Source organism: Wasmannia auropunctata, unplaced genomic scaffold (assembly GCF_000956235.1).
Source record: "Wasmannia auropunctata unplaced genomic scaffold, wasmannia.A_1.0 LD336092.1, whole genome shotgun sequence".
NCBI classification, from domain to species: Eukaryota; Metazoa; Arthropoda; class Insecta; order Hymenoptera; family Formicidae; genus Wasmannia; species Wasmannia auropunctata.
Window position 1 is genome coordinate 1952838 of NW_012026798.1, and position 25449 is coordinate 1978286.

Below are 25449 nucleotides of genomic sequence, written 5' to 3' on the forward strand. Positions count from 1 at the left end.
TATCTTTTCGAGAAAAAGCTGGTATCTTCCTCTTCTTTCCAGCCTCAAAAGCTGCGGTGACTTCACATCTCGATAGCGTACACGTTATTTGTAAAATTTCAAACAGAATTTCCGCGAAAATAATTTGTTTCTGGCTCCTACGATATTTTGCAGAGAAAGATGGAAATCACCTCTCTCACATGAGCTCCGTTTCGTTTGCGTCCCTTTTATACTTTCTATATCCTCCCACAATTTCCGTCTCCTCTTTCCATCTTTAAAGTCTGAATGCACATTTATGCGGAAATTTTTCTGTCATCCGATATTCTTAAGGACTAAAGCGATGACTCACAGCCACCCCCGCCTACGTTCGTAATTCCCGTCTCGTCATAATAAAGAAAAACTCGTCGCGGTATCGTGGTTTCATCTCGATATCGAAACGGAGATTTCCGAGAGACCCTATTGTGTTATAGACTTCGATGCCTCCGTGGGTACACACGTGAAATATAATCGCTATACGTTTATCGCGGCGATCGGTACATTTTTCCATATCTGTGCGGTATCGAAGATTGAACTCATCAAGATTATTCTACGCTGCTTTCACCGGCATAGAAAGTTTCCTTTTTTAACGAGCGCGATCGCTTTTACGTCGACGAGAGAGCGTTATTTAGTGCAAGCACTAGTATAGAGAAACGCGAAGGGCGTGAAATATTCAAACATCTCGGCGCTTTGTTTATAATTACAGTATGCAGTAAATTTTCGTCCCTCGTTCCCCTTCAATCGGGACTATGCGAATGCAAGACGAGCTTGCCGAATTTTTAAGGGATTTTAGACAAATAAAAATGGATTATCGCTATTTTAAGAGCATTCAGGCATGAAATGACGCAATGCACGTATTAAATGTGTAAATATAATACTTCGTAGTACTACAGTATACTGTGTAGTATTACAGTATTACAATATTGTATTATAATATAATATAATATAATATTTTATATAATATCATATTATATAATTATTTCATGTTATATTAAATTGCATCAATAATCTGTATTATATCATTATATTATATTATTATTTCTCTATATAGGATTTAAATATAAACTTAAGTATAAACTTTTAATTAAAAAACTTAAACTCTTAGTATCTTTAATTAATGTTATGCGCGACATATTTTTCATTTGTTTTAACATAAAATTCATCTTCGTGCAGCAGCAACACAACGTTAGAATTAAATGATTTGAGAGACCTGAACATAGTCTACGGATATATTGTGCGAGAGAGAACATCGCGCTCGGGCATCCTAAAATATCCATCGCGCATTTATCTGTGTCGCATGCGAACAGGAAGTATTCGCCCCGCCGATCTCGCTGCCCTGCATGTAGGGCGTCTTGAAGCGGTACACCCGCTTTTATACAAGTCTTTCTTCCCAGCGCATATGTCGCGTCAGCGGATTAACGATGGAGCGCGTTAATTAGCGTAATAAACCGCGATACGTGCCATTTTTGAGAATTACTTGGCCATGCCGGGAGAACGTGGAAAAGCGCGAACGGGGTCGTTCGAGTCTAATGGACAAGAGGATCACGGACCGCCGGCAAACAGCCGGACCAAGGACGGCGTTTAAAAGCGTTTGCGTGGACTTTAATATTTTCTACGTGACATGATGAATCATAGCTAAACACACTCCCACCAGCTGAGGAAACTCCCCCTTAAATCACGTTCTTGAATTACGTAACGTCGCGACTGACGGCTATATGCGAAACCTTTTTACGGGTGAATTCAAAACAGGAAGCAATAAGTTTCGTGTAAAATTAAGCACAAGGAAACGTATAGTGTTTCGAGGCGCGCATTTCCTAACTGTTATAAAAATTCCGTCTTACGATTACGTTGATCTTGCAATAACATTTGTCACATATAGGTACACTAAAAATACTAAAAATGCAAGTTTGAATGCGTTCTGAGAGAATTTTATTAATTCCTATCATAGTGAAAGAGTTAAGATGTTTATGTATGTCGGAACATAAATTCTCGAAGATTTTTCGTAGAAAGTACACATGCACTAATAATACTAGTGTTCTAATATTTCGAGCCAACTATAAAACCGCGGGACTTTAAAAAGAAAATATTGTGATAGATGCAATGCGTGGAAGAGCCCCCAAAAAAAGAGAGAAAAAAAGCAAGTCGGAGATTCCGTTCTCCACTTTCGTTCGACATAAATCTCGCGCCGAGAATCGAACGTGCTAATTATAAAACCAGGTGACTTTGATAAGAAAATATAATTATAAGATAATATTTAATATGAGAAAATATAAATAATATGGACGAACGGTGGTAGACGCGTCGAAGATATATATTTAAGAAATAAATGTAAGGAAAAGGAGCTGTCAGCGCGGATCGGAGGCTCCGTTCCCCATTCCGGTCCGTGCGAATCGCATCGGGAATCGAACGTGACGCAACCGCACATCGCGCGCGGTACGCATCCGGGCGACTTCCAAGGAGGTGGAAAAGACGGACGGATGGAAGGAAGGAGAGAGAATCGGCGAAGCGTGGTGTGCTGCGGACGTGCCGCGGCGTCTCCCCGCGGCGCCCTTACCGATCCACGAAGCGAAGCACGAAGGAGTTCGCTGTCGCACGTATACGGCATAAAGGTGGCTCCAGACCGAGGTAGCGCGAACGAACGCGCACACGAATTACGAGCTTGCTTCGATAGGCGCGGATACGCGCCGCGCGAAGATCCACGCGAACGAAGTTTACGTTTACATTCTCGAATACATTAATTCCATCTCTTGTCGACACGTTAAGCTAAGGCCAGAGGCCGCTCCCTAAACTCGCTCGCAGACGTTCGTTCGCGCTCGTTCGTTCTTGCCAGCCCGGTCTGGAGTCACCTTAAAGCGCCGTATATACCAGAGCGTGAGCGTTGCCACATCGCGGCATTCCGGCCGGCATGAATCACCTAAGTACCTAACGTGGTCCGTACATGAAAATGCGCGATACGCCGCGCCGCGTACGGTACACGTTGCCACGCGACGATAACCCGGCCGATTGCGCCGGCCGATCCAACGTAATCGCGGTATTACCGCGGCGAGGTAGAACGGCGCGTATCCTGGACGCATTAGTTACTTGTCCGTCTAGCGGGCCCCGGTGCTCTCTCACCGCGAAGCACGTTACCTTTAATCGTAACACCAAATGTACAGGGTGTCCCGGAATTCGTCTGCCGCAAGCTTTGCGAGAGGCACTCGTTGACCTGGAGTCGTTTTTATTTTTTCGACTTAAAGGGACCTCCCCGCTTTCTAACGTTATACGACTAACATTGAGAAGCTTCTGCACGAGCTGCATGCGATTAAATGCTAGGATCTTATTATTCACGTGTCAAATGTGAATGTATAATAATCATCATTTAATAATAATACGTCTATTTTCAACAATATAAAAGTTAATCCCTTAACGGTAGAAGGGAAATCGATTTGTCGAGAATAGTGTAACGCTTATAGCGGTAGTTTACAGCCTAGAGATAAGAAGATGATTTAAAGCCGCATATATATATTTTTAGCGACCGTTCGTTAAAAATATTATATTTCGAGCGCACGAACCGATCGATCGGCGCGGGAATGACTCACGCAGTCGTGAGTCGGGCATAATTGGCGAATTATGGGTGCACGTCAATACCGGTATGCCAGCTGCAGGCTTCGGCTCTGGCGTGCGGGGTTGCATCGGTTGCGGTAGTTTTCGCACGCAGAAATTGCGGTCCGTACTCGGAACGCAACTCCGTCATTAGCCCGTTAACGACTGACCATGTACCGCGTCTTGATTAGGCGACAAACTGGAAACGCGGGCTCCGAAATCGCAAGCGTGGAATGCCAAATTTTGATTTGATGCAGGCTATTGCAATTGACTGCGGCATCGTGCACGCGGAAACCGTTTAATACCGCGATGCCTACCGAGTTGCAATCCACTATTGCAACGTATCGTCCGCATTGGGTTCGGCCCTCCCGATTTCACTTTAGAAGTCAAAATGACTGTACGAAAGCTGTGCAATTTTCTTATAGCACATACAAATCTATAGGGATACCATTACACGGATTGCCCCACAATGTAATACTTAATACGTATTTCAGAAGATTAATCGGAATAAAAAAAAGTCTTTATACAAATTTACAAATCGCAATAATTTTTGAATAATGGCTTTAAATTGGCTAACGGTCAATTTATAGGTTGTAAGAAATATTAATACATTACAATCCAGTATTATAATCCATAACATTCACAGTTTCATCAGCTTAAATTAAAACAGAAAATAATTTGACATTCGTTAATATATGTAGAGCGCAACGTCAAATTTATGACTACGTTGATTTGCAAAATACAAATATTAAACTCAAAATTAACTTAATGCCAAAAATGTTTAATATTTAAAACATTGATCACAACTGCGGCGCATCAAATTCTTTCGTCTCTAGTGTATCCAGTAAATAGTCATTAAAATAGTTATAATATTTTTCTAATAAAGTTCCTTTTTTTTTTTTTAAGAACAGGCTTTGATAAGACTTCGTAAATATAAAAGTCTCTTTCCCTAATTCTTATTCAAGATACTCAAATATATATAGAAATGGCGATTAAAAATTTCGACAAATAACAAATAAGATATATAAATAATAAATTATGTAACATCTCGTAGATGCTCCGTCGTCGTCCAAGGCTTTCCTTTCCCTCTCTTGTTCCTCCGCAACAGACATGACATACAATATTCACTCGCGAAAACATTGTTAATTACGTGTTCGCACTATCAAAATACAATAATTGCACGGCACTCCCGACGCTAATCACACTCAATGCGCACTTTACTTACTCGTATTGCGTGCGACAGAAAAGCAACATGAAAATGTTACGATCGCATCGTGCGCCATGATACATTCGACGCACGCAAGAACTCGCAAATAAACGGACAAACGTCAAACGGCGTAGAATTTCTTCATTAATGAACAAACGCCAAATTTATATACCACGTGCAATTGACGAATACAAAATACAGGTTAATTACGACTGTATTCATCAATTAGATGCATCGCACGACTCAATTCGAAGTTCAATTTCATATTTATATTACACGTGAATGAAATCAAAAAATTCGAAAATAAGGATTCTCGTCTTGCTATCGTGCAATAAAATCGAGTTAATTAGGATGCGACGAATAAAGATTCAGAAATATATAGCTATAATAGAAATTCAAAATTTTTGTAATATATTTTGAACACATAAATCCTATAATCACACGCGTATCATAAATAAATGATTGACATAATTGCTTTCCATTACTTTCGCTACTTAATTCATCGTATAATATCCTCAATTTGTATTAGTAATCGTGTATTCGCGCTCTCATTGCGAAGATTACATTTGGACAAATTACATTTTGAATCAGTGAGAAAAATCACACAGCGCGAGAAGCAAGCAATCGAATCCAAATGTCGCCGAGAAAACTCGTAAATATTGTAATAAGGCGATAATTGCCATTCTCGACGGCGCGCGTCTCGATTTCCTCGGAATAATTAAATAAATCGCGAGAGAAAAAGATGAATATCCATTGCGATACGTTTACGGTTCGCTAATAGTGAGAATTAATTAATCACGCGAGATGAACGTTGCTAATTGTTCAAAAGGAATGATCGCGTTTCGAGAGATAACAACGGCCACGATACGCGAAGCGGTTCGCGCCGTTGCCCGCCGGCTCGAGTGTTGTCGCACGAATGCTATATGAAGATCACCGTCTGTAAACAGTATTTACGCCGCGGACAGGCGCTGGCATGCCAGGTAATTTTACGAAATGTTCAGCGAATTAATCAACAATAAACGCATTCCAAATATAATTCTAATATAATTCTGTTCTTTAATAACGTTAAATTTTAACATTGAAGTACGCGAATATGTTGCCGTGCACTATCTGGATTTATTTGAACAGCAAATTTCTTGTAACCTCCGAATCTTTAATAACTCACATTTTTAACGAAATATGCGTAATGAATCACAGGATAAACGTACACCGAATATTCCGTTCCTCCGTAACGTTAAATTTAAAATTTTAAACATTATTGAAAATGTGCAAATATTTGTTGTGCATAATCTGGATTTATTTGAACAGCAAATTCTCCGTAATGTCGGAATCTTTAATAACTCACATTTTCGAAATATATTTATAATGAATCATAAGATAAACGTACACCAAATATTCTATTCCTTCGTAAAGTTAAATTCTAGCATTATTGAAAGTGCGCGAATACCTATCTGTCGTGTACTGTCTAGATTTATTTGAACGACAGATTACTTTGCAACGTCCGAATCTCTTTAATAAGTCTTTCTTTGAACAAAATATTATATAGAAAAATATTCATCGGAATATATTTCGTCTCTTCTTAATTTTAACATTATTTTAACATTATTGGAGGAATGTAAATATCAATTATACGAATCGCTAAACCAAATAACGAAAAGCAATGACATATCAACTATTTGTTAATGATATATGTATTTTGCGGGATTTGCGATGGATGCGTTCGAAATCGAATGTGCACGGATAATATCGAATTCTAATTATATATTTTTTAAACAGTCCGTCGCATCCTTAATTAGGCAAACTCTATTTTATCGCATGAGTGAAGCTATTTCCGAATTTTTCAATTTAATTATATCGCAAATATAAAACTGACCCCGAAACGGGGTGCGTTTCGAAGCGTTTAATTACAATCGTAATTAAGCCTGCAATTAAGCCTTCTCAATTGCGTAGCGTAAATTCAATGTTTGTAACATCAGTGATTAAACCTTGCCATTTGACGTTCGCCCACTAATTCGCGAGACATTGCGTGTCGAACGTATCATTTGATGCAATCGTACTTTTTGCGCATTATTCTTCTATATCGCAAGGTAGTAAAGTGCGCACGTTGCGTGCGATTAACACCGGGAGTGCCGTACTAAGTGCCTAGCTATTATCGTATTTTGTTAATTAGTGTAAGCACGCAATTAACAATGTTTTTGTTATGTGATTGTCACGAAAAAACAAGAAATAGCAGAGAAGAAAGAAGCTTGAGAGATATCAAGCGACGAGGGAACAACCGCGAGATGATTTATTATTTATGCTGAGTAATTGATTTATTATTTATATATGTTATTTATCATTTACCGAATTAATCTGTTTTTATTTATTTCAATGATCTAACAATAAGTAAGAATTAGAGAAAAATAATTATACTTACGAAATTATACGAAAGTTTATATTTAAAAAAAAGTTATTTTAATTTTTTTCGAAAATGATATAATTATTTCAATAAAGATTTATTAAATGTTTACTACAGGAAAAAGTGGAAGAATTCGAGGCGGGCGGCAATATATTCTTTTATCAAATTTAAATGATTTAAATATCAATATTCAAATATTGTCGGTGAGTGTCACATAATTTTTTTTATTTTAACCTGAGATAATAAATCTGTGTAAAAATATTACGTGTGATATCCCTTGATTTCCCTTGTGTAAGATTTCCTTTGCAGATCCGTTACTTCGCCTCGAAGTGGATGGACGAAGAGAGATTAATGTAAATATTTAAACCCCTGGGCTATAACCGTCCGTCAATCCATTGTGCGTACAAGAATGCACAATGGAATACATACAAAACTCACGCAAAGAATGGAGCTTATTGTTATCGACATCTAAAAACAAGATGTTGAAACATGTCTGAAACATTAAAATTTTCAATTTTCTTTCCTTCATTCTTTCCTATTCATTATTCATATTATAGTATCATATTCATATTATGAATAACAAAGACCGAATTAGCATGTTTATGTGTGTAATAAAAATAAATTACTGCCTATAAAGTACAGGAATAAGGAAAATATCGATAAAATATTGAAATATGTTATATGTTTACTTTCCCTGCTCTTTTTCCTTCTAAATATTTTTTTTCATATAAGTTGAGGTCTGTGCATTTGACTGTATATTCTCTTTTTTTCTCTTCCAAAGTAATGTATTATATAAATTAATACAAGAAAGAGCAATAAAATTTTTTGCTTTGGTGTAAATGTCACACATAGATAAGTACAAATATGACAATAAATATTCTGCAATCTCATAACATATTCTAATTAATTCATTTAATACAATACGCGCTAAATTATTATATATTCGTTAAAATATATTTGTAGGAAGTTTATCAAATTATAAGTTTTCATTATTTCACAGTCTGTCCATATCTATATTCGTTCCCGAATCGTCTTTCTCTTTTCATAAATGTATATGAATAATATAAATCTCTCTCTTTTTTATGGAACGTAACACCTTTGTAAGGATAGGAGGAATGGAAGCAAGTAGGGTAGGTATTTTACAAGTAGGGTATTTGTTGGCGTACTCGAACATTTAACCAAGCAAGCTATTAATGTGTTATTCACGGCCCCGCGTCGACTAAAGAGTCTATAAAACTGGCTCTAATTCCTTCTTCTTTTTCGCATTAGTGAGGAATTCGAGAACACCGCGCATTCATGGCCGAGTGAATAAGCCTGTCCGAGTTTAGTCTCGCCTTTCTCCCGGTCGTTTGCTTCAATATTATTATTCGTCTAGCTTTTACCCCAACACATACCGCCGAGTAATGAGTTTTAACGTAACAGCGAACGCTAGAATTCGGTAATCGAGAAACGAATGTCAATAACGATCGATTACCAATAAGCGTCACGTTTGAGGTGAGACGACCTCTTCACGCTTTCTATTCCCACATACACGAAGCAATCGCGCGGTTCAATTTGTGAAACTCACGTGAAATCAATTTTTTTAAACAAAACTTTTCTGTGTCTTGATATGAACCAAATCGAGTAGAACGATTGTCTAATCACAATCGCAATGAAAAACCATGCCTATGAAAAATCTCATTTGCAAAGCGGATATAGTAAAAGAATAAATGCTTGGTTTAAGCAAAAGAATACTGCTACTTGCTAGAAAAATATTGGCTGGAAACTTAATATGTCGTTAAATATATAAAATCTGCGTTTGAAAATATTTTTTAGTATAACAAGTGTTTAAAAAAATAGTATTTAATAAATAATATTTACAAGGATTAGCACGTAAATGTTTTGATTTTACACCTTTAATAGTTAACGCTCGAGAGGTGCTAGAAAATTGCCTTCTCGGCTTCCTCTCGGGGTATCTCGTTAAAAGTATCTCCCCCCCTTCTTCTCCTCTCCTTAAAATCTCACGGAGAGATATATTAAATGCGTGACCACCTTGATCTATCGCGGCTCTAAACACGCCACGTTCTACATTATCTCCGCTGAAGAAACGATCCCGACCTAAACCACAATGAATATGGATCATTCTTGTTCGATCTCCGCGGCGTGGAACGATCGCGAACACGGTCGTACAAGCGTAACGAACGCTCGTGAATCCGATGCGCTCGACTTTAAGTGACTTTCTCGACGATAATCTACCGTATAATTATCGGCCTCGGCGTGTTAAAATCGCGCTTACTTACACAATTGCATCGCCGCCTGTTTATTCGCGATGTAACATTCTTTATTTCGAGTTTATCAAACTCATATATATTACTCGACGGACGCGCAATTACCCCGTGATTGAGGCGCATTTATGTGCTTGGAAAGCATTTTTCGTAGCGAGAAACTGGAAACTCCGCCGCCTTAATTCGCCAATTTCTGGCTTTCTCCATTTATGAGAAGCCGCCCAGACATGACGGTCCGACGATATTTTTTCTTCTGCGACGGCGGGCGCATCGTTCGACGGCGCGAATCACAAGTCGATTATCGTGTATCGTACCAAGCAATCCGTTTTATGAAATAACATAATTACGGTTGCTACTGAAAACACGCTATGAAAGATAACATATTATTTTATAAATTCAGACAAGAAATAATATATTGTTCTATAATTATATAGGTATATATATTTAGTTATATAACATAGTTAAAAGCAGTTATTAATATAGATTTAATAATACACAAAAAGATTCTAATTAAATATTCGTTAAACGTTCTTCCATTCAGATTGGAAAAATATATCAGTAATTACAATAAATATTTGAAGATAATTTGGAAAATTAATAATTATATTAATTTAGAGATGACGAAATTATAACAATTTTATATTATATTTAAAATATGTAATATATTTTATTGCATATTATATATTTCTCCTTTTACTCGATAAAGATATAATAATGATGTTAATCAATAATAATGTATGATATACTGTATAATTAAAATTATTCAGTATCATACATCATAATCGAATATACGCACCGCACCTCATTATAATGAAACAGAAAGAGCGTACCATTTGAAAATTAAAAAAAAAATGATAAAAACAAAGCGAAATTGTAATCTCGCGCACACAATTTCGCATCGCGAAGAATGTATAAAATTTATATTCAGATCGTTGTAGAGCATTATGATGAACGAGGCATAACCGCACGCGACCTACTATCTCATATTAATAATAATTAAAGAAATAAAACAATATCGCGTGTTAACGGTTAAGAGCGCGCGTACGCCGCCTAAAACTCCTAATTACGCCGGCGAAAAGTTGTAGTTTCACGCACGGAGGGGCGTGGTGCGTTCATACAGAGTGTGGTTGACGCCACCCGACGAACGAGGAAGTGTACCAGATGGCACGTATCACATATATGCCGGCCACACGCATAATATATATTTTTACGCGCCTCGTGACGATTAACCACTCCCGTGGCGGACGCGTCTCCGCGGGGTGACATCACCGCGTTTATTATCGCCATAAGCACGAAAGTTCGCGCTGCGAATTACTCATTGCTTCGGTGAAAACGTTAGAGCAGAAAATCTCTCTCTCTTTCTCTCTTTCCCGCGGAATGCACGGCTATTATTATTCAGGATGTTGAGCGCATCTAAATAAACATCCGCGGCCGAGTCGCAGACGGAAGTCGTTAATAGAGTATTCTCGATAAAGCTCAGGCAATGGCAGTTTAGAATGATATAACGATAAGCGTGACGTAAGAATATAAGTTGTAGCAACTGGACGATGACATTCCAATTTAATATCGGCTCTTCAACCAATCGAGAATTTCTCTCATGCATAATAACTCACAAACTCGATGCATCAGCAATCTCTGGTAAACGCGATTTTGGTCGATTATTTTCTTTCAAGCAGCATCCTATATTTATTCAAGGTGAATCTTGTAAAAATTCCTCAAGAATTCCCGGATTTTTGAGCTATTTTTATTAAAAATTCAAATAGGATTAGAGAATTTCTTAATATAACTTTGAAATAAATTGGAATGCAAGCAATACAAGCAAAAAGAGAGATGATCAAAAAATGGTCAAAGAAACAATATTTTCAGAAAGAGACAAACATTTAAATTCAAAAGTAAAATTCCAAAAATTCTTCCAAATACTCTCTAAATTTTCTGAAGTGAATTTTCACTCTTTTGGAGTGAATCTCACTCCAAAAGAGTAAAACTACTGCCACTCAAGTGACCGAGTGACAGTATTTTCAATCTTTTGGAATGAGATTCACTCCAAAAAATTTAGAGAGTACCAATAATACCATTAAATTTTCTGGTTTTCAAGAGTAAAAAGAAATCCTCTAAAAATTTTAAGTTTTCCATGTAAACATCCTGGTATTTCGTTAAAAAAAGTAATAAAGACAATAAAACATGACTCATAGAAAGTAAGTAAATTTTCAGTGTATCAACGATTGAATATCAGTGCGTCTATTATTATTTCAATAGCTTCCACGACACGAGGCGGCATATCGAATAAGAAACGAGGAAATCGCGGATCGCGATCGCCCGATATCTGCAGGCCAATTCGCGGAAGTCGCGCCCTGTCGTCAGGTTGCCGCAGGTCAGTGCCACTCGAGGAACCGAGTTTACGACACTTCGCGAGCGTTCCCAACGAACCGCGCTCTCGGAAAAGGTGATGGGGTCGTCGACCTCGGGCGGTGTCGTGTCCTAGGACGAGAAATGCCTTTCAGCTGTTAAAATCCTTCAAACGAGAGAGAGAGAGAGAGAGAGAGAGAGAGAGAGAGAGAGAGAGAGAAAGAGAGATCTATGTTCAAACGCGCGAGAAGCGGCACCGCGGTTCGTATTTTTAGCGCTCGCCGGTGACACCGCGGGGAGGCGATTTTCACCGTCGTCGTCGCGCCCGTTTCTATCTTCCCGTAACGACGGGATCGAGCTCGATGCGATTTCGCATTCGGTTATTCCCTACGGATTCCCGCCCAGAAGATCGATGCGCTGCCCCTCTGCGTCCTCCCTGCATCCTCCTCGCGCGCGTATAGCTCGGGGGAGAAAAATCAAATTCATTCGGGCGAGCGACGCGCGAGGAATGTCGCCGTGAGTCAGAAGATACGAAATGTCCCGCGAGCGAATGCTGTCGCACGCTACACTAAAATTGGAACTCGCTGGCGTCATAAGCGTAAAAAGCACGAGGATGCCTCGCCTCTTTGCGGCTGGGGTTTTGTTTTCGACCGTAATGTCTGGTGCGATTATATCCGGCTCCGTTAACGCCTCGGCGATGAAAGCGTTAATGATGTGACCGTCGCAAGCCCCCGCGGTCTCAAAGCAACGGAATTCAAATTGCTTTCGACGGCCCAATAACCCGAGGGCATCTGATGCTTCTCCTAATCGAAATGTATATAAGTATAGAATTTTGCAATTTTTTTTCTCTTCTGCGAAACTCGTTTAATTATTAAATCGTCCTTAATTAAAAGTTGTCGACACGTCAACTACTGAATGTTAAATCATGGTTGAAAATATCCGCCAACTTTCGGAGGTATGTAATTAGTTCAATATCGCATTGCCCGTTTAATTTTAAACGGACCGTAATGTGTCTTGAGAAGATTACAATTTCAGATTAAGGTGCCGAGATATGTGTAACAACTTTGGCTTCTCGCCAAAGAAATTTTTTTTCCTGGCGAAAGATCGATTATCAATTCGTCAGTAAATTTACTATTAAGATTAAGATAGTGCATGTATACGCGAGGATTTCATACGGCGAGAACTCGTTTCCGATAATACAACACAGGCGGCTGTAATATAAAAGAAGACCGTTGCTAAGAGAGATATCTCGCGAGGGACCGGCTTATAAACGGGGCGCGGCGTACGTGAGTACACGTGCGAATTGCGAAAGCCGAAAGGAGGTGTGCGATATCGAGGGATTAAGACGGACGATCCTCCGCGGGTGATTCACCCAGGTCTGCGGTTAGGCCGCTCGGATGACTGCAGGACGACCCGTTGCGCCGTCGGTCGCCGCGTCGTCGCAAGTCAGCGATTCTCATGCGACGAAACGCGAGAAACTCGTTACGCGAGGGACAATTTCCGCGCCTCGCGGACAACGAGGCGGATCGCGAAGGCTTTTTCGGGCCTGTGCGAAAAAAGGAGAAACGATCGGTCTCGCCGCTCGACTGCAGCGTCAACGGTTGGACCCGCGGGAGGTTGGCGGGAGGATACCTCGGCTGTGGCCTTCGACCGATCTTTTTGAGGACGAGGTTCGCCGCAGCCAGACCGGTCGTGTACGCCGGTGTGTATGTGTGTATGTATGCGTGGAGAAAATAATCACCACCGATATTTCGTTCGGCCTCGCGCGGCGCACCGCCGATCCAATAACGATCTCGCTCGTTGGTCGGTTCTTCGAACCTCACCGTCGTAATTTAGTAGTTTCCCTCTACACCTTTCTACAGATAATAAGATCTTTCCTCCCTTGAACGTAATGTCGAAAAAAAAGAAACTCGGAAACAAAAACTGTTACGATTCCAGCTAAGAAACGCAAAGAATGAAAGAATTGCATGCACTAAACTACTTCACGGAAGACAAAGACGATTAACGCCAATTAAGCTACGGTGATTAACTAGCTTAGAGTCGATCGATTTGTCTTTAATAAATCGGGATGAGACCAGAAGGAGGAAAGGGGATAGAGATACGTCTCGAAAGATATCGCTGAATAGCACAATAGGGACAATAAGCACCGAGTACAGCATAATATAATAAGGCGAAGGACCCGGTGTAACCCAAATTTCACCTTTCGTGCGATATCTTGTGAATGGATGCTCCCTACCCACCCACTTGGCCTCCCTACCTCCTCCTCGTCCTCCCTTCTTTCCTTCGGAGCCTCGTTCTCCAGCGAATCCTTTCGAGACGAAGAAACGCTCCAGGCGTTTCGCTTCAGTAACCGCGGTCTTGGTTCAGCTCCTCCCGGATTCCTTTGTTTAATGCCTTATTGCGATCTTTTAACGCCGTTGCACTGTTGCCATGCGCCGCGCCGAGAGGAGGCCCGAGCCGCGCGCTGCGTCTGTTCCGGAGGTTTCAATTAGCCGAAATTAAACGGAACCGGTTTCGTTTTACCCGTTTATTACCTCGGGAACATTGTAAACCGGGCGGTAATCCGATGATAAAAATAAAACCCCGAAATTCGGATTTAGCACGAGCCCTTGATAATGGCTATAATGATAACGATAGACGATAATGATTGACGTCAGAGGGTTATAAAGCAATTTTTATAATTTATGTCCTAACGAATCTTTCGACTTATCATTTCGATTGAATAAAAAGGATTTGTGAAATGTCGCGTAGAAACATGACGGCACAAGCGAAATTTTAACAATCTATAAATACAATTTCCAGAATCATTTTACTTTTATGACATGCCAAATTGATAGCAGAATATTTTCTATTCTATTAATATTTCTATGTTCCGTAAAATCCAGAAGAATTCATAGCATATCGAAACAATTTCGTTAAAGACGTTTCGCTTGTACTACGTACAATTGCGGTTATTCGATTTTTCGAAATTTTTTTTTTGTATCGAATGTCAAAATCAATAATCTAAAATTGACATCCCGAGAGATCTTCATCGTATATAAGTTGATGTATGAATAATGTAATTACTGTATAACGCAACTCGTCTGTGTCCGACAAGACACGTTACGACATTCGAGACAGATATTGCGCAAGTACACGTACCAATATTGCACGTCCCGGTCTATCTAAGCAGATGCGGCTCACGTACTGACGGTGTGCCGTCATCGTAGATTTGAGCGCTATGCGCCCCCCCTTCCCTCTACCCTCGTGTGATTCAGAACGTATTTTATTTAAAATACGGAGGAACGGAGTAGGTATATGTCGGGGGCTGCATGTGCGGCCGTGTCAACGATGCGTCAGAGCGTGACGGAATCTCCGACGTATTTCTCCGTCGGATGCTGCGTGACCGTCCGCTCCGCGTTCTCTCGCCGAGCGCTTTTATTCTTTCCCCGCGATTTCCGAGTAATGTCGTTGAAGTCAATTTTAAACGTGTCGCGCGACACGTATAAATTACCGGCGCGAAGGCCTGATGAGAAACCGGCTCGCGCGCGCGCGGACTCGCTTTCCCGAATTAACAATTATGGGAACGTGAGACGGATAGAGGAGATCCTTAACGCGCTGCGTTCTCTCCTCCGAAGTTTTCACCGCGCCGTACCGGGTATTGGCCTTTACGCTTCTGAGATCCGCGCGAAGGCGGAGAAGGGATCGGCACGTTCCAGCGGTTGTCACATATATAACATCGCGGATTCCCAACTATTTATTAGCCGACAGACCAAGACGTATATGTGACACGTGCTTTGGTCTATCGGTCGATGAATAATTGAAGATCAGCGTGAATTACGGGCTTGAGCCAGATAAAATCGGCCCAAGTCGTTAATCTATTATTCATGATCGTCTGAGATCGCAAGAAATTTTTTTGGAGTAAAATAAACATTAAAGGTACATAATTTATAATTCACGGAGTACTTAAGTCACTGATTAAGATTAGGTTATCTATAATCAATTCTTGTATTGTCAAAGTTCATTTCGTCGCTCCTAAGAAAGATTTACGATCATAAATGGAATAAGAATTTAATTTAAGTCAATTTTTCTTGAAAATAATCGAAATAATAAGTTTTTCCATAAATGAATTAAAATTAAATTAAATGTAATTTAATTTGTATAATATAATTTAATTTAATTTATACAAGATACATTTGTCCAAAGTTGTTAAAGCTAAATTCGTCAAAAGTCTCTCATTGTCGTTCAATCGTTCACGATTAAAAAAAAAACTATTGTTCCTCCAATTATTATCAAGAAAAAACATCGATCGCTTTTCGAATCACTTTGAGAATTTCACAGCGGAGATAAATGTAGTATATCCTGAGATCGTTACTTTATTGCGGTCTAGTGCAACGCGGTCTCCACGGTCACGACGGAGGCTGGTGTATAGGCTTTACGTAATTTTCGAATTCCTTGCGTGAAAAGCGCGAAAGAAAGATTACGTCGGTGCGGCGGATGACGACGATAATCGCGCACTTCCTAACGGGGAGGCATATTTTCGCGGACACGGCGGACGGTACGGTAGTTTCGCGAGAGGGGAGAGATTTCCGGACTCCTTTCGATGAGTGTGCACGGTACCGTTGCCGCTGGGAAAACGTCTGTCGCGCGACGACAATGCCGGGCCGCGTCGATCACTTGATCACTTTAAATTGTCTCTCTCTCTCTCTCTCTCTTCCTCCCTCTTTCCCTATTTCGTTCTCGGAAGATGAAGACCGAATCGCTTTATACGCGTGTTTAGTCGCAATTTCTATGCGCATCGCACATACGAACACAATCGTATAATGTTGATACCTGTAATCGATGAGTGATTTTGAGGCAATATCAGAAGATGTTTTCGAAATTAATCAGCTTCGTCCTTAAATAAGCGAGCTGATTGATAGTGTTTTTGAACCGAGCAGGTTTGATCGCTTCCAGAGCGATTAATGACGTCATATGCTCTATTTTAGATTTCTGATTGAACGAAGAGAACATGTGACGTTATTATTTCTCAGAGCGATAAAACATGTTCTATTCGAAAACGCTATGAGGAAGTGCAAGACCATTTCTCGATGATAAAACATTATATAGTAGTTTTATCATATAAAATCATATTGAAGAAGATGGCGAGCAAAATAAGTTCATTTAGTAATCTTTGCAAAAATTATTAAGAAATCGCAGTCATTAATTTCATTATTAATATCATCATTCTATTACTATTTTAAAATCTCAATCATTTCCCAATTAAATTTCAGTGTTCAATTCTACAAAAACAAAAATTAATAATTTCTTAGTCATTTTATAAGGATTTTTGCTATTCAGTAGTGTTTTTAGAAGTAATAAAATGGACTTTGAAAATGCAAAAATCAAAATAATAGTTTACAATTAGTTTTAAGTACTTACTTTGCTATTATATACCCTCATTAAAGGGTATATTACACTAAATTATACCTTTAATGTATATCCATTTTATTTTAAAAGAACCGCTTGCCTCGCCACCATGAATAATAAATTAACGACTAACGTGGATTTATCTGATTCAGTCTCTAATTCAACTGAATCTTCAATTATTTATTAACCAATAAAATTAATAACTATAATTTCTTAGTAATTTTACAATAATTTTTGCTATTCATGTAGCGCAATCAAAAACTTCTGTTTTCAGGTACCTACTAAATAAACTACTAGATAAACTTTTCCCCTTTCCGATCCAATATTACTTTGTCGTTATTCGCGCTTGACAGTCAATTGATTGCGGATGATCCGCGACTTACCGGGAGGAATTTGCACGAAGGCAATCGGACTTCTAATATTCTCCTCCGAGGTCCTCCTCCTTAGAGGCACTATGAATCACTGTGAATCACTGAGTCACCAACTGAGAGAGAGAGAGAGCGAGAGAGAGAGAGAGAGAGAGACGCGAGACGCGGGAGTTCAGTCGCGGCGAAAAATCAATCGAAGGGAAAACGTCTCGGGGAACCGGCGACGGGAGAGAGACGGCCGACCGTGCAGACGGATGACGAGCGAGTGAGAGAATGATCGGAGGAGCCGCCAAGCTGCTTGGCGATCGGCCTGCTCGCCCGAGAACGAAGGAAAAGGCGAGCACACCAAGTTCGCGTTACATTCAACAGACCTCCCTTCGACACTAGTAAGACGAAGAAAAAAAAAGAAATACAAGACGAGCAGTCGAGAAGAAGACGCCCACAACAGTGTCTTACATTATTAAAATCGATTAAGACGAGAATGATTCAATTGCGAGTTTATATCTAACAAAAATATGTGGAATTCTGGAAAAGATTTATCGGCTTTATTGCTTCCGTCCGGCTGAAGATTGCTGTTACTCGGAAAAATGTTGTTTGCAATAAGCGTCAAATGGTCATCGAGTCCACGACTATCTGTCGACTATCCGAAATGTATACCGAGTGTCCTGGACGTATTTTTGCGCACTCTTCGACTGACTCCGAATAGGTTTTTCTTTTTTTTGGAAATGTCGAGACACTTTACTTATTCGAAAGTCACACAGATGGTATCGATGTTTTTGTCAAGATGTAAGCTTAAAACAAGAAATCGCAAGAAAAACTTATATATTTATAAAGCGTAGATCTTGGAATACTATTAGCAATATTATACGGAGAGAATTTTTTTTTTAATTTACCCTGCAAATCATGTTAATTATAGGACAATATAGTATTTAGGCAAATTTTACTGTGCACTACAATAAGATTTCGCAGTAAAATTTATTGTAGTGCACAGTAAAATTTACCTAAATACTATATTGTCTCACAATTAACATGATTTTCAGGGTAAATTTTAAAAGAAAATTCTTTCCGTGTAGATATTTAATGATGAAGCTATAACTATGCTATCAATGTCGTTCACTTTTAAACGCTTAAATCTGAATACCATTTTATTTTTATTATTTCCTCTGGAAATTCGTGTCAGCTGTGTTTCCACGAAATTGTGGCAATTTCTCATTCACCTGCTGCTACAGCCGTTCCTACCTCTTCCCGCTTTCCCATCTCTCGTAAAAAAAAAGTAGCTCAGACTACCTACGCAATAAAAAATTAATAGCCCAATAGTTCGCGTGAACAGATGGAACTGTCAAAGTCATATCCGCTCGACGTGTCGCACGTCCCTGTCTCATCTCGATTCTTCGTGTATTACCGTGCAAAAGTAACGTCAGGAAGGTCGAGCGATCGGCAGGAGAGCGCAACGCGCAAAACGCTACGCAAATTTTATGTCGCGTCCGTTCCGGAAATCGAGTAAACAGAGCATAGCAAGTAAAAGCTACAAATGTGTAGAGGTAGAGAGAAAGAAAGAGAGAGAGACAGAGAGAGACTATGGATTTACAAAGAGATTCGTCTTTTCTAGCACAAATTCCCCGACGAAACGACATCGTTTCCCCTACTTTCTCGAGTATCGCAGTATCGTCGGCGCGCTACGAGCGATATGGCGATGGAAACGATTCGGCTTGGATTTCCTGCAAAAGCACGCGCTTATCGCTTAAAGTACGTCGTATCGATCAATGTAACGTCGAATACGTGCGCGCCGTGTACTTATCTGACGACGGTGTTCAGTGGATTTTCTCCTCGTTATTCCTCAGTAAGAAGTTTCTTTCGTACGAAATCCCACACCTCGCGATTTTCTATGAATTTACCCGTAAAAGGTTATCGCGAAAGAGAGATTTATGATTTCTTATGTATTTTATAAAATTATAAATAAAATAATTTATTGCGTTCTAAGAATGCTCTTCGTTTGAACGTTTCCCGCATCTCAATGGTCGCTTAAAAATTAATTCACGCCCGAAGCGCTTGAGTGCTTTTAAATCTTCAATATACTTAATATCGTCTTCTTTCAATCCACCATATTAAAATTGGATAACCAGGTAAGTGCTCGAACAAATCATAATTGCGGCGCGATAAAAATGATTAAAAAAAACTAAAAAAAGGTATGTAAAATATACTTATTATATATATGTACTATTCTTATTTTCTTACTTTTGTTATTTTTGCTAGTTTCTTATTATTTTTATTTTATAAATTTAGTTCTTAATATTTTATATTTTATTTGTCGTGTATATTGTTAAGTATATATTTTATTTTTTTTTTAGCGCTTAAGAGAATTTTGATTACAGCGCTTGATAAAATAACGTTCAGTCTGATCTATCTATATTAATACATTGTTAAGTTTCGTCGAACAACTAGCTGGCGGTTGAGAAATTTCTATTAATTACTGAGTCAAGTGAAAATATGCCGTACTCACAGGGATTCTGCAGCACCTGCCGGTAGACGCGGAGCGCCGCGGTTCTCTGATCGACGTAGTCCCACAATCCGTCGCAGGCGATTATGAGAAAATCCTCGGTACCGTCCAGAGTCACGCATCGGACCTCGGGCTCGCCGCTGATGTACGGTTTATACGGGACATCGCCTGAAAAAAAGAGAAAAAAGAAAACGAAAGAGCGACCGCTCCGCTGTTCTAAGAGACGCGCGCGCTCGCGCTCGCCCGCGCGGGGAGGCTTACTAGGCGTGAACGCGAAAAGCGGAAAGGAATGTTCAGCTCCGAAAGTATGCGATTAAGATTGTGGAGCGGAGAGGCAACTGTGTTACGGTTTTACCCATTGGTAAAGCCGTAATTCAGATATTTTACACGTGAAAAACACGCCACGCGGCGCGCAATTAAGTATAATTAACTGTTTAATGAATAACGCGGCTAATTTAAATAACGACGCCAATGCAACAACGCCGCGCGCTTCCGGTTATTAGGAATCTGAGCGCAGCTTTTTCTTCCATGCCGTCCTCGTGGAGCCGCGAAACCGGAGCTTGCAGCGTATATATACACATTTATTATATACATATATGTGCAAACGTGAAAACGTATTTTGTATCACGCAACCGAGTTATCTTATTCACCATAATATAAATTAGTTTTTACAAATTCAGTAATGAATCCACCGAAGTTTTCATTTAGGACCTGTTGCGCTAACGTTATTGCGTTAATTAATTTTGGTTAATTAAATCCTCCATGATAACGACGGCGAGTCATTAAACCGGAGCTTATTTAATTCGCTCCCGTTGATACAATCGGATTTTATACGACGTAATTTGATGAGGTGTAGGGCAATAAAAATGCCCACGTAGCTAAAAAAAAAATGTCGCAATAAGAATCTTTTCTCTTTTTTTACAGATCGTCGCAGGGTCATCTTGATCTCTGAAAGGTCAACGCGCCCGATAAACGTTCGATCGCGATTCGCGAGCCCTATTACATACGCGCCTAAAGATAAGCGGGAATGGGAGAAACAGTCGCGCTTAATTATTCCGGACATGCGATTGTGCGAGCCACACTCGGTGGAGCGCTCCCGGAGCGTAACTGCACGTAGTATTGTGTCAGCGGGCGAACGGAACCAACAGGATACCCGACACGCGGCCGGAATTTTTTTTTTTGCCCTCTCTCTCCCCTTCCTCACCTTTACAGGTCGCGCGTATCTTGAGCCGTAGTTGGGCACGGACTCACCCGGGCGCCCGTTCCTTACTTGGCTACCTCGCGAACGGACCCGGGCCGTGTCTCGGACGAAATCGGCCGAACGTCCGCGCGAAACGAGCAGGATTACTCGCGCGACCGAGGGGGAGAGCTCGATACCGATAATGACTTTAATTCGTCAATAACAACAACAACAACACGGGAAAGCTCGCGTCGATTACGTCAATCCGAAAGTCGCGTTTCCGACAATACACGGCGATTACTTCCGTCTGCCGGGGTAATTCGAATCCGTTCGAAAACAACGCCGAGATCTCGAGATTAGTTAGTTGCGAACCACGTTTTCGAGCTACGTGCACTGAGTCGAGATCTCGCAGACCGTGAAAAGCGAAAAAGTTTCCATACAATCGACAAGGAAAATGGAAATATTAAAAAAAAAAAACTACTTCCCGTACGAAGCGCTCGGTGCAGCCGTGATTTAACGTATCTTCCTAGAAATTAGGCGTGATTAATTTCAAATTAGAGAAGATTAAATTTTAGTTTTTGTCTTTGGGTTTTTAGAAAGATTAATTAGATCGCAGTGTGAAACTTTAATAGGCAATCTTATGAAAGAAATTTTTATCGATATCTTTGTAAAGTCTATGAAGTTATGAAGTCTATAAGTTTGAGATTAATATTGGCTTCTCACGAGCGGCTTTGCGTTTTCTGTAAATTTCCGAATGTACGAGCATTCGCGTTTAACTACACTGTGTCACGATCGACCACGCTGTCTCCATCTGTACTTTCACGTCGTACCGTGTCGTCTTCAACGCGACGAAGGTTGACTGGTAAATCCGACAGTAGAAGCTTTAGCGAAAAATCCGATCCCGAAAATGACCTCAAACTCCGAATAATCATTAATTACGAGTAATACCTACGACCGGCACAATTGCGACAGCTCTAGTTACGTATTTATATAATTCTAAGGTCGTATAATTTTTTTTTTATATCAAACAGCACAAAATTAATAATTCCGTTTTTTATTAATTAACAAAGTATCGTAGAAGTTGCTTAATCGTCGATTAAATTAATTGGAATTTAAAGTTCAAATTACCCTTATGTCCATTTTTGCCATTGCAAATTAACTTTAATTTTGACTTAACTTACTTTTTATCATTTAGATAAAAATAAAAAGTAAATTATAGTAGAAGCGGACATTAGACGTTTCAGGCGTTTAATTATCTAACGCTCTACATGTTTTGCCGCGTGATAAAAAAATTAGAGATGCAAGAGCTTTTTATTTTCAATAAATTTTCATATCTCTACGATAAAAGAGAGCCTGTGTATTGCAGTCACTTACCAATGGCTCGGGATATACTGAGGAATCCGTTTACTCGCAAGACGCCCATACAATGCACGACGATTCCTCCCATATTGCGAATTCGTTCACTCTCGTCCTGCAGGGAAAAAGATCGTGACGTATAGTAAATAGGGCGCATCGTATCTCGGCCTCGGTAGATCTCGCACGTGGCATTCTCGCAATAAAAGAGCCGAGCATAATATTCCCGTGATAAACGTATAGATGTCAAACGTGTCGATACTTCGATACTCTCGCTTTGGATTACCGCGGATTCACGTTTCACGTACGCGTCTCGTTTGTTCACAATGTAACAAAGGATTCCGAACGCCGATGGCAACGTAAAATTATCGGTTTTAAATATAAAATCGCCCTGTGTATTTTTTTTTTTTTTTTCAACATGACGACCGTCCTCGGAACGCAGACCGACAGCGACAGAAGATTGCTGCGTTTTCAAAATTACGAGGAGTATTTGGACTCGCTGGTGACGTCTGCGGACATCTGCTATCTCAGGAGCTGCAAGACCGCGCGTCAATTGGCCGAGCTCGGTTACCGCTGCACCGGCGAGACTCTGAGCGAGGAGGGCTTTTACCGTCGCTTACGGGTCGTGAGAGATCTACTGTTCCCCGTTCGCCGGCCTTACGAGCTCACGTCGGAGCTCGTGTCGCCCGCCGGTAGGTTAATGGTGGAGCTCGCCCTGCGCGAGCGAGCCAACAGATTGATGACACTGTCGACCATCGTGTTCGTCCGGCGCTTCATAACGAGGCTGCAGTTCGAGGAGTCGGCCTACATCGATTTCGCCGATCGGCTCAAATCGGAAGATTGGCTGCCGTATTACCGAGGGGAGAAAAGATTGTCGCCGCTCAAGCGGGATCTCGCGTACTATCACTGGCGCGCGGGGAGGACGTGGTTGAACGAGACCCGTAATTACGTGCCGATCATAGACCCCAAGTGTGGGCTGCTGTTGAAGAATATTCACGATCGACAAGTGATCACGGTCGATCCGGCCGCCGCGTCACCCGGTGTGCAGACGACGCGAATTCGGGTGCGTTGCCCGTTTTACGAGCACGTAATATTGTACGATCACGTGGTCCGAAGCAAAATTGTGCAGGAAAATTGAGCACGTCAACATTATTACGCTAATCGGATTTTCAAGTCATAATATTAATTTCTATGATGGCATCTTTTCTCTTCCAAGGAAAGAAGATAGAAAGAATGGTAGCGAACGAAGAGTATTTCAATAATTTTAATAAATACCAAAAGTTAAAATTATAATCTCAAAAAAGTTCGAGAAAAGATTATTAAGATGGACTATAATGGATTTGATCGATGGACTAAATCTGTTTCGCATTCGAGAATTATTAACGCTCGGCTATAAATGTAATACGAATGCGAGCTCCATCGCAGGAGCGGGATATTTTGAAAATTGGATACGCGGTTTAAACTTATAAGGAATGCTCCGTCAAAAATGAAATCTCACATTTTCCATTCCATTCTATTAAAAGAAATAGGAAATCCAGGTTACTTACTTCTCTCGTGGGTCGATGAGGATTGACCAACTGTCTCACGTTGCCGCATGTAACCAGCGAGGCCATGGAGTCGCCCACCCAGGCGATGTACAACTTCTTGTTTATCAGCAACGCGCAAACCGCGGTGGTACCACCGTTTAATTTCTGTAACGTAATGACGACTCGATAGAATTATCGGCAGCGAGTTACGCGGAATGAAATATGGCGCGAATGAAATATCACGTAAGGAACATTTACCTGCGTACTCGATTTCGCTATGAATTGTGCGTCGGTAGTCAGAAAGGCGTTGCGCAACGCGCTTTCCGGATCCGTAGGATAGTGCACGCTCTCGACCAAATACTGATGCAGATGTGTCGCGCAATACGCCGCGGCGTCCTGTCCACCGTGTCCGTCAAACACCGCGTAGTAATCCACGATAGTGTCGTCCTGCAAAGTACAAATTAATGTATCAGCTCGTGTGACGTTATGCCCGTCGGACGATGTCGGAAATTGAATTAATTCCGAATATAATTGCCAATAAATTTTGACGTGTAAATTAATGCTCATCATTTCATCAGTTATATATTAAACAATTAATTGAACAATTGATTGTGCGAACCGTCAGTGAAATCTCCTGACCTGAATATTAAACATGGTGTTTAAGTCGTGTAGGATCATGTGACGGTCCTCCATTTTTCTTCTGGCATTTCTAATAGCACCCACTGTCACTTGCGGCGTCGACGAGGGTGGCGGCAAGAGAGCCAACCTGCTGTTATCTAAATACCGCCTGCAGATCTCGTTCACTTCGTTCGTGACGGCTTGCATGAGCTTCAAAGGCGCGTACGCTGCGAACAAGATGATCCATCGAATATACTGAATATAAATTATCATTTTGATCGCTGCATTTTTTTGAGCCGTTTATTTCAAATATGATAAATCAAATATAAATCAAATATAAATTTTAAAAAATTTATACCGACAGCTATTATTCTTACTAAAGACTATCTTTACACTAAAGCTATTATTTTTACTAAAAATATAAATGCATTTTTAAAAATCTATGCCAATATAGCTATTATTCTGACTAAAACTATAATATTTAGAAATCAGAGTTGCCTACATTATTTTTTAAACGGACAATCTGTATTTTGAATTTTTTTGCAAATATTTTAAAAAGCATTTATTAAAACATTATGAAGTCATAAAAAACTTACTCTTTTCTTGCTGCCTCAATCCGCAGATTTCCGGCTGTTTTTTGCATGTTGATTTGATCGCTTGTATTACGAGACGTGCAATGTAAGACTGTAAGCTTGGTGGACAGTATC

The 25449-nt window shown here is 40.2% G+C and overlaps 2 protein-coding genes across 4 annotated transcripts in view; one reads left to right on the plus strand and one right to left on the minus strand.

The window, feature by feature from the left end:
• Nucleotides 1-25449, minus strand: part of LOC105462945 — a 54146-nt gene that overhangs the window by 26041 nt on the left and 2656 nt on the right. Inside the window, exons 2-7 of the mRNA XM_011709888.1 lie at nucleotides 25339-25448; nucleotides 24764-24969; nucleotides 24383-24571; nucleotides 24146-24289; nucleotides 22620-22716; nucleotides 20069-20233 (exon numbers count right to left, since the gene is read on the minus strand). Coding sequence (XP_011708190.1) covers nucleotides 20069-20233; nucleotides 22620-22716; nucleotides 24146-24289; nucleotides 24383-24571; nucleotides 24764-24969; nucleotides 25339-25448 — 911 coding nt within the window. The remainder of the gene's footprint in view (nucleotides 1-20068; nucleotides 20234-22619; nucleotides 22717-24145; nucleotides 24290-24382; nucleotides 24572-24763; nucleotides 24970-25338; nucleotide 25449) is intronic.
• On the plus strand, nucleotides 22726-24208 carry LOC105462944 (uncharacterized protein C4orf22 homolog). Of its 3 annotated transcripts, none has more exons than XR_976135.1 (2): nucleotides 22726-23834; nucleotides 24122-24208. XR_976135.1 is itself a non-coding variant. In XM_011709887.1 (2 exons), exons 1-2 carry the CDS (start codon nucleotides 23017-23019, stop codon nucleotides 24169-24171), a joined length of 324 nt encoding a protein of 107 aa, XP_011708189.1. In that variant the 5' UTR covers nucleotides 22726-23016; the 3' UTR covers nucleotides 24172-24203. The 3 variants fall into 3 exon arrangements, 2 of the variants coding, with proteins under 2 accessions (XP_011708189.1, XP_011708188.1); XM_011709887.1 differs by having other exon boundaries at nucleotides 22726-23290; nucleotides 24122-24203; XM_011709886.1 differs by lacking the exon at nucleotides 24122-24208 and having other exon boundaries at nucleotides 22726-23891.

Coding starts and splice junctions, on each gene's coding strand:
- LOC105462944 (XM_011709886.1), top strand. CDS start 23,017: ATGACGACCGTCCTCGGAACGCAGACCGACAGCGACAGAAGATTGCTG.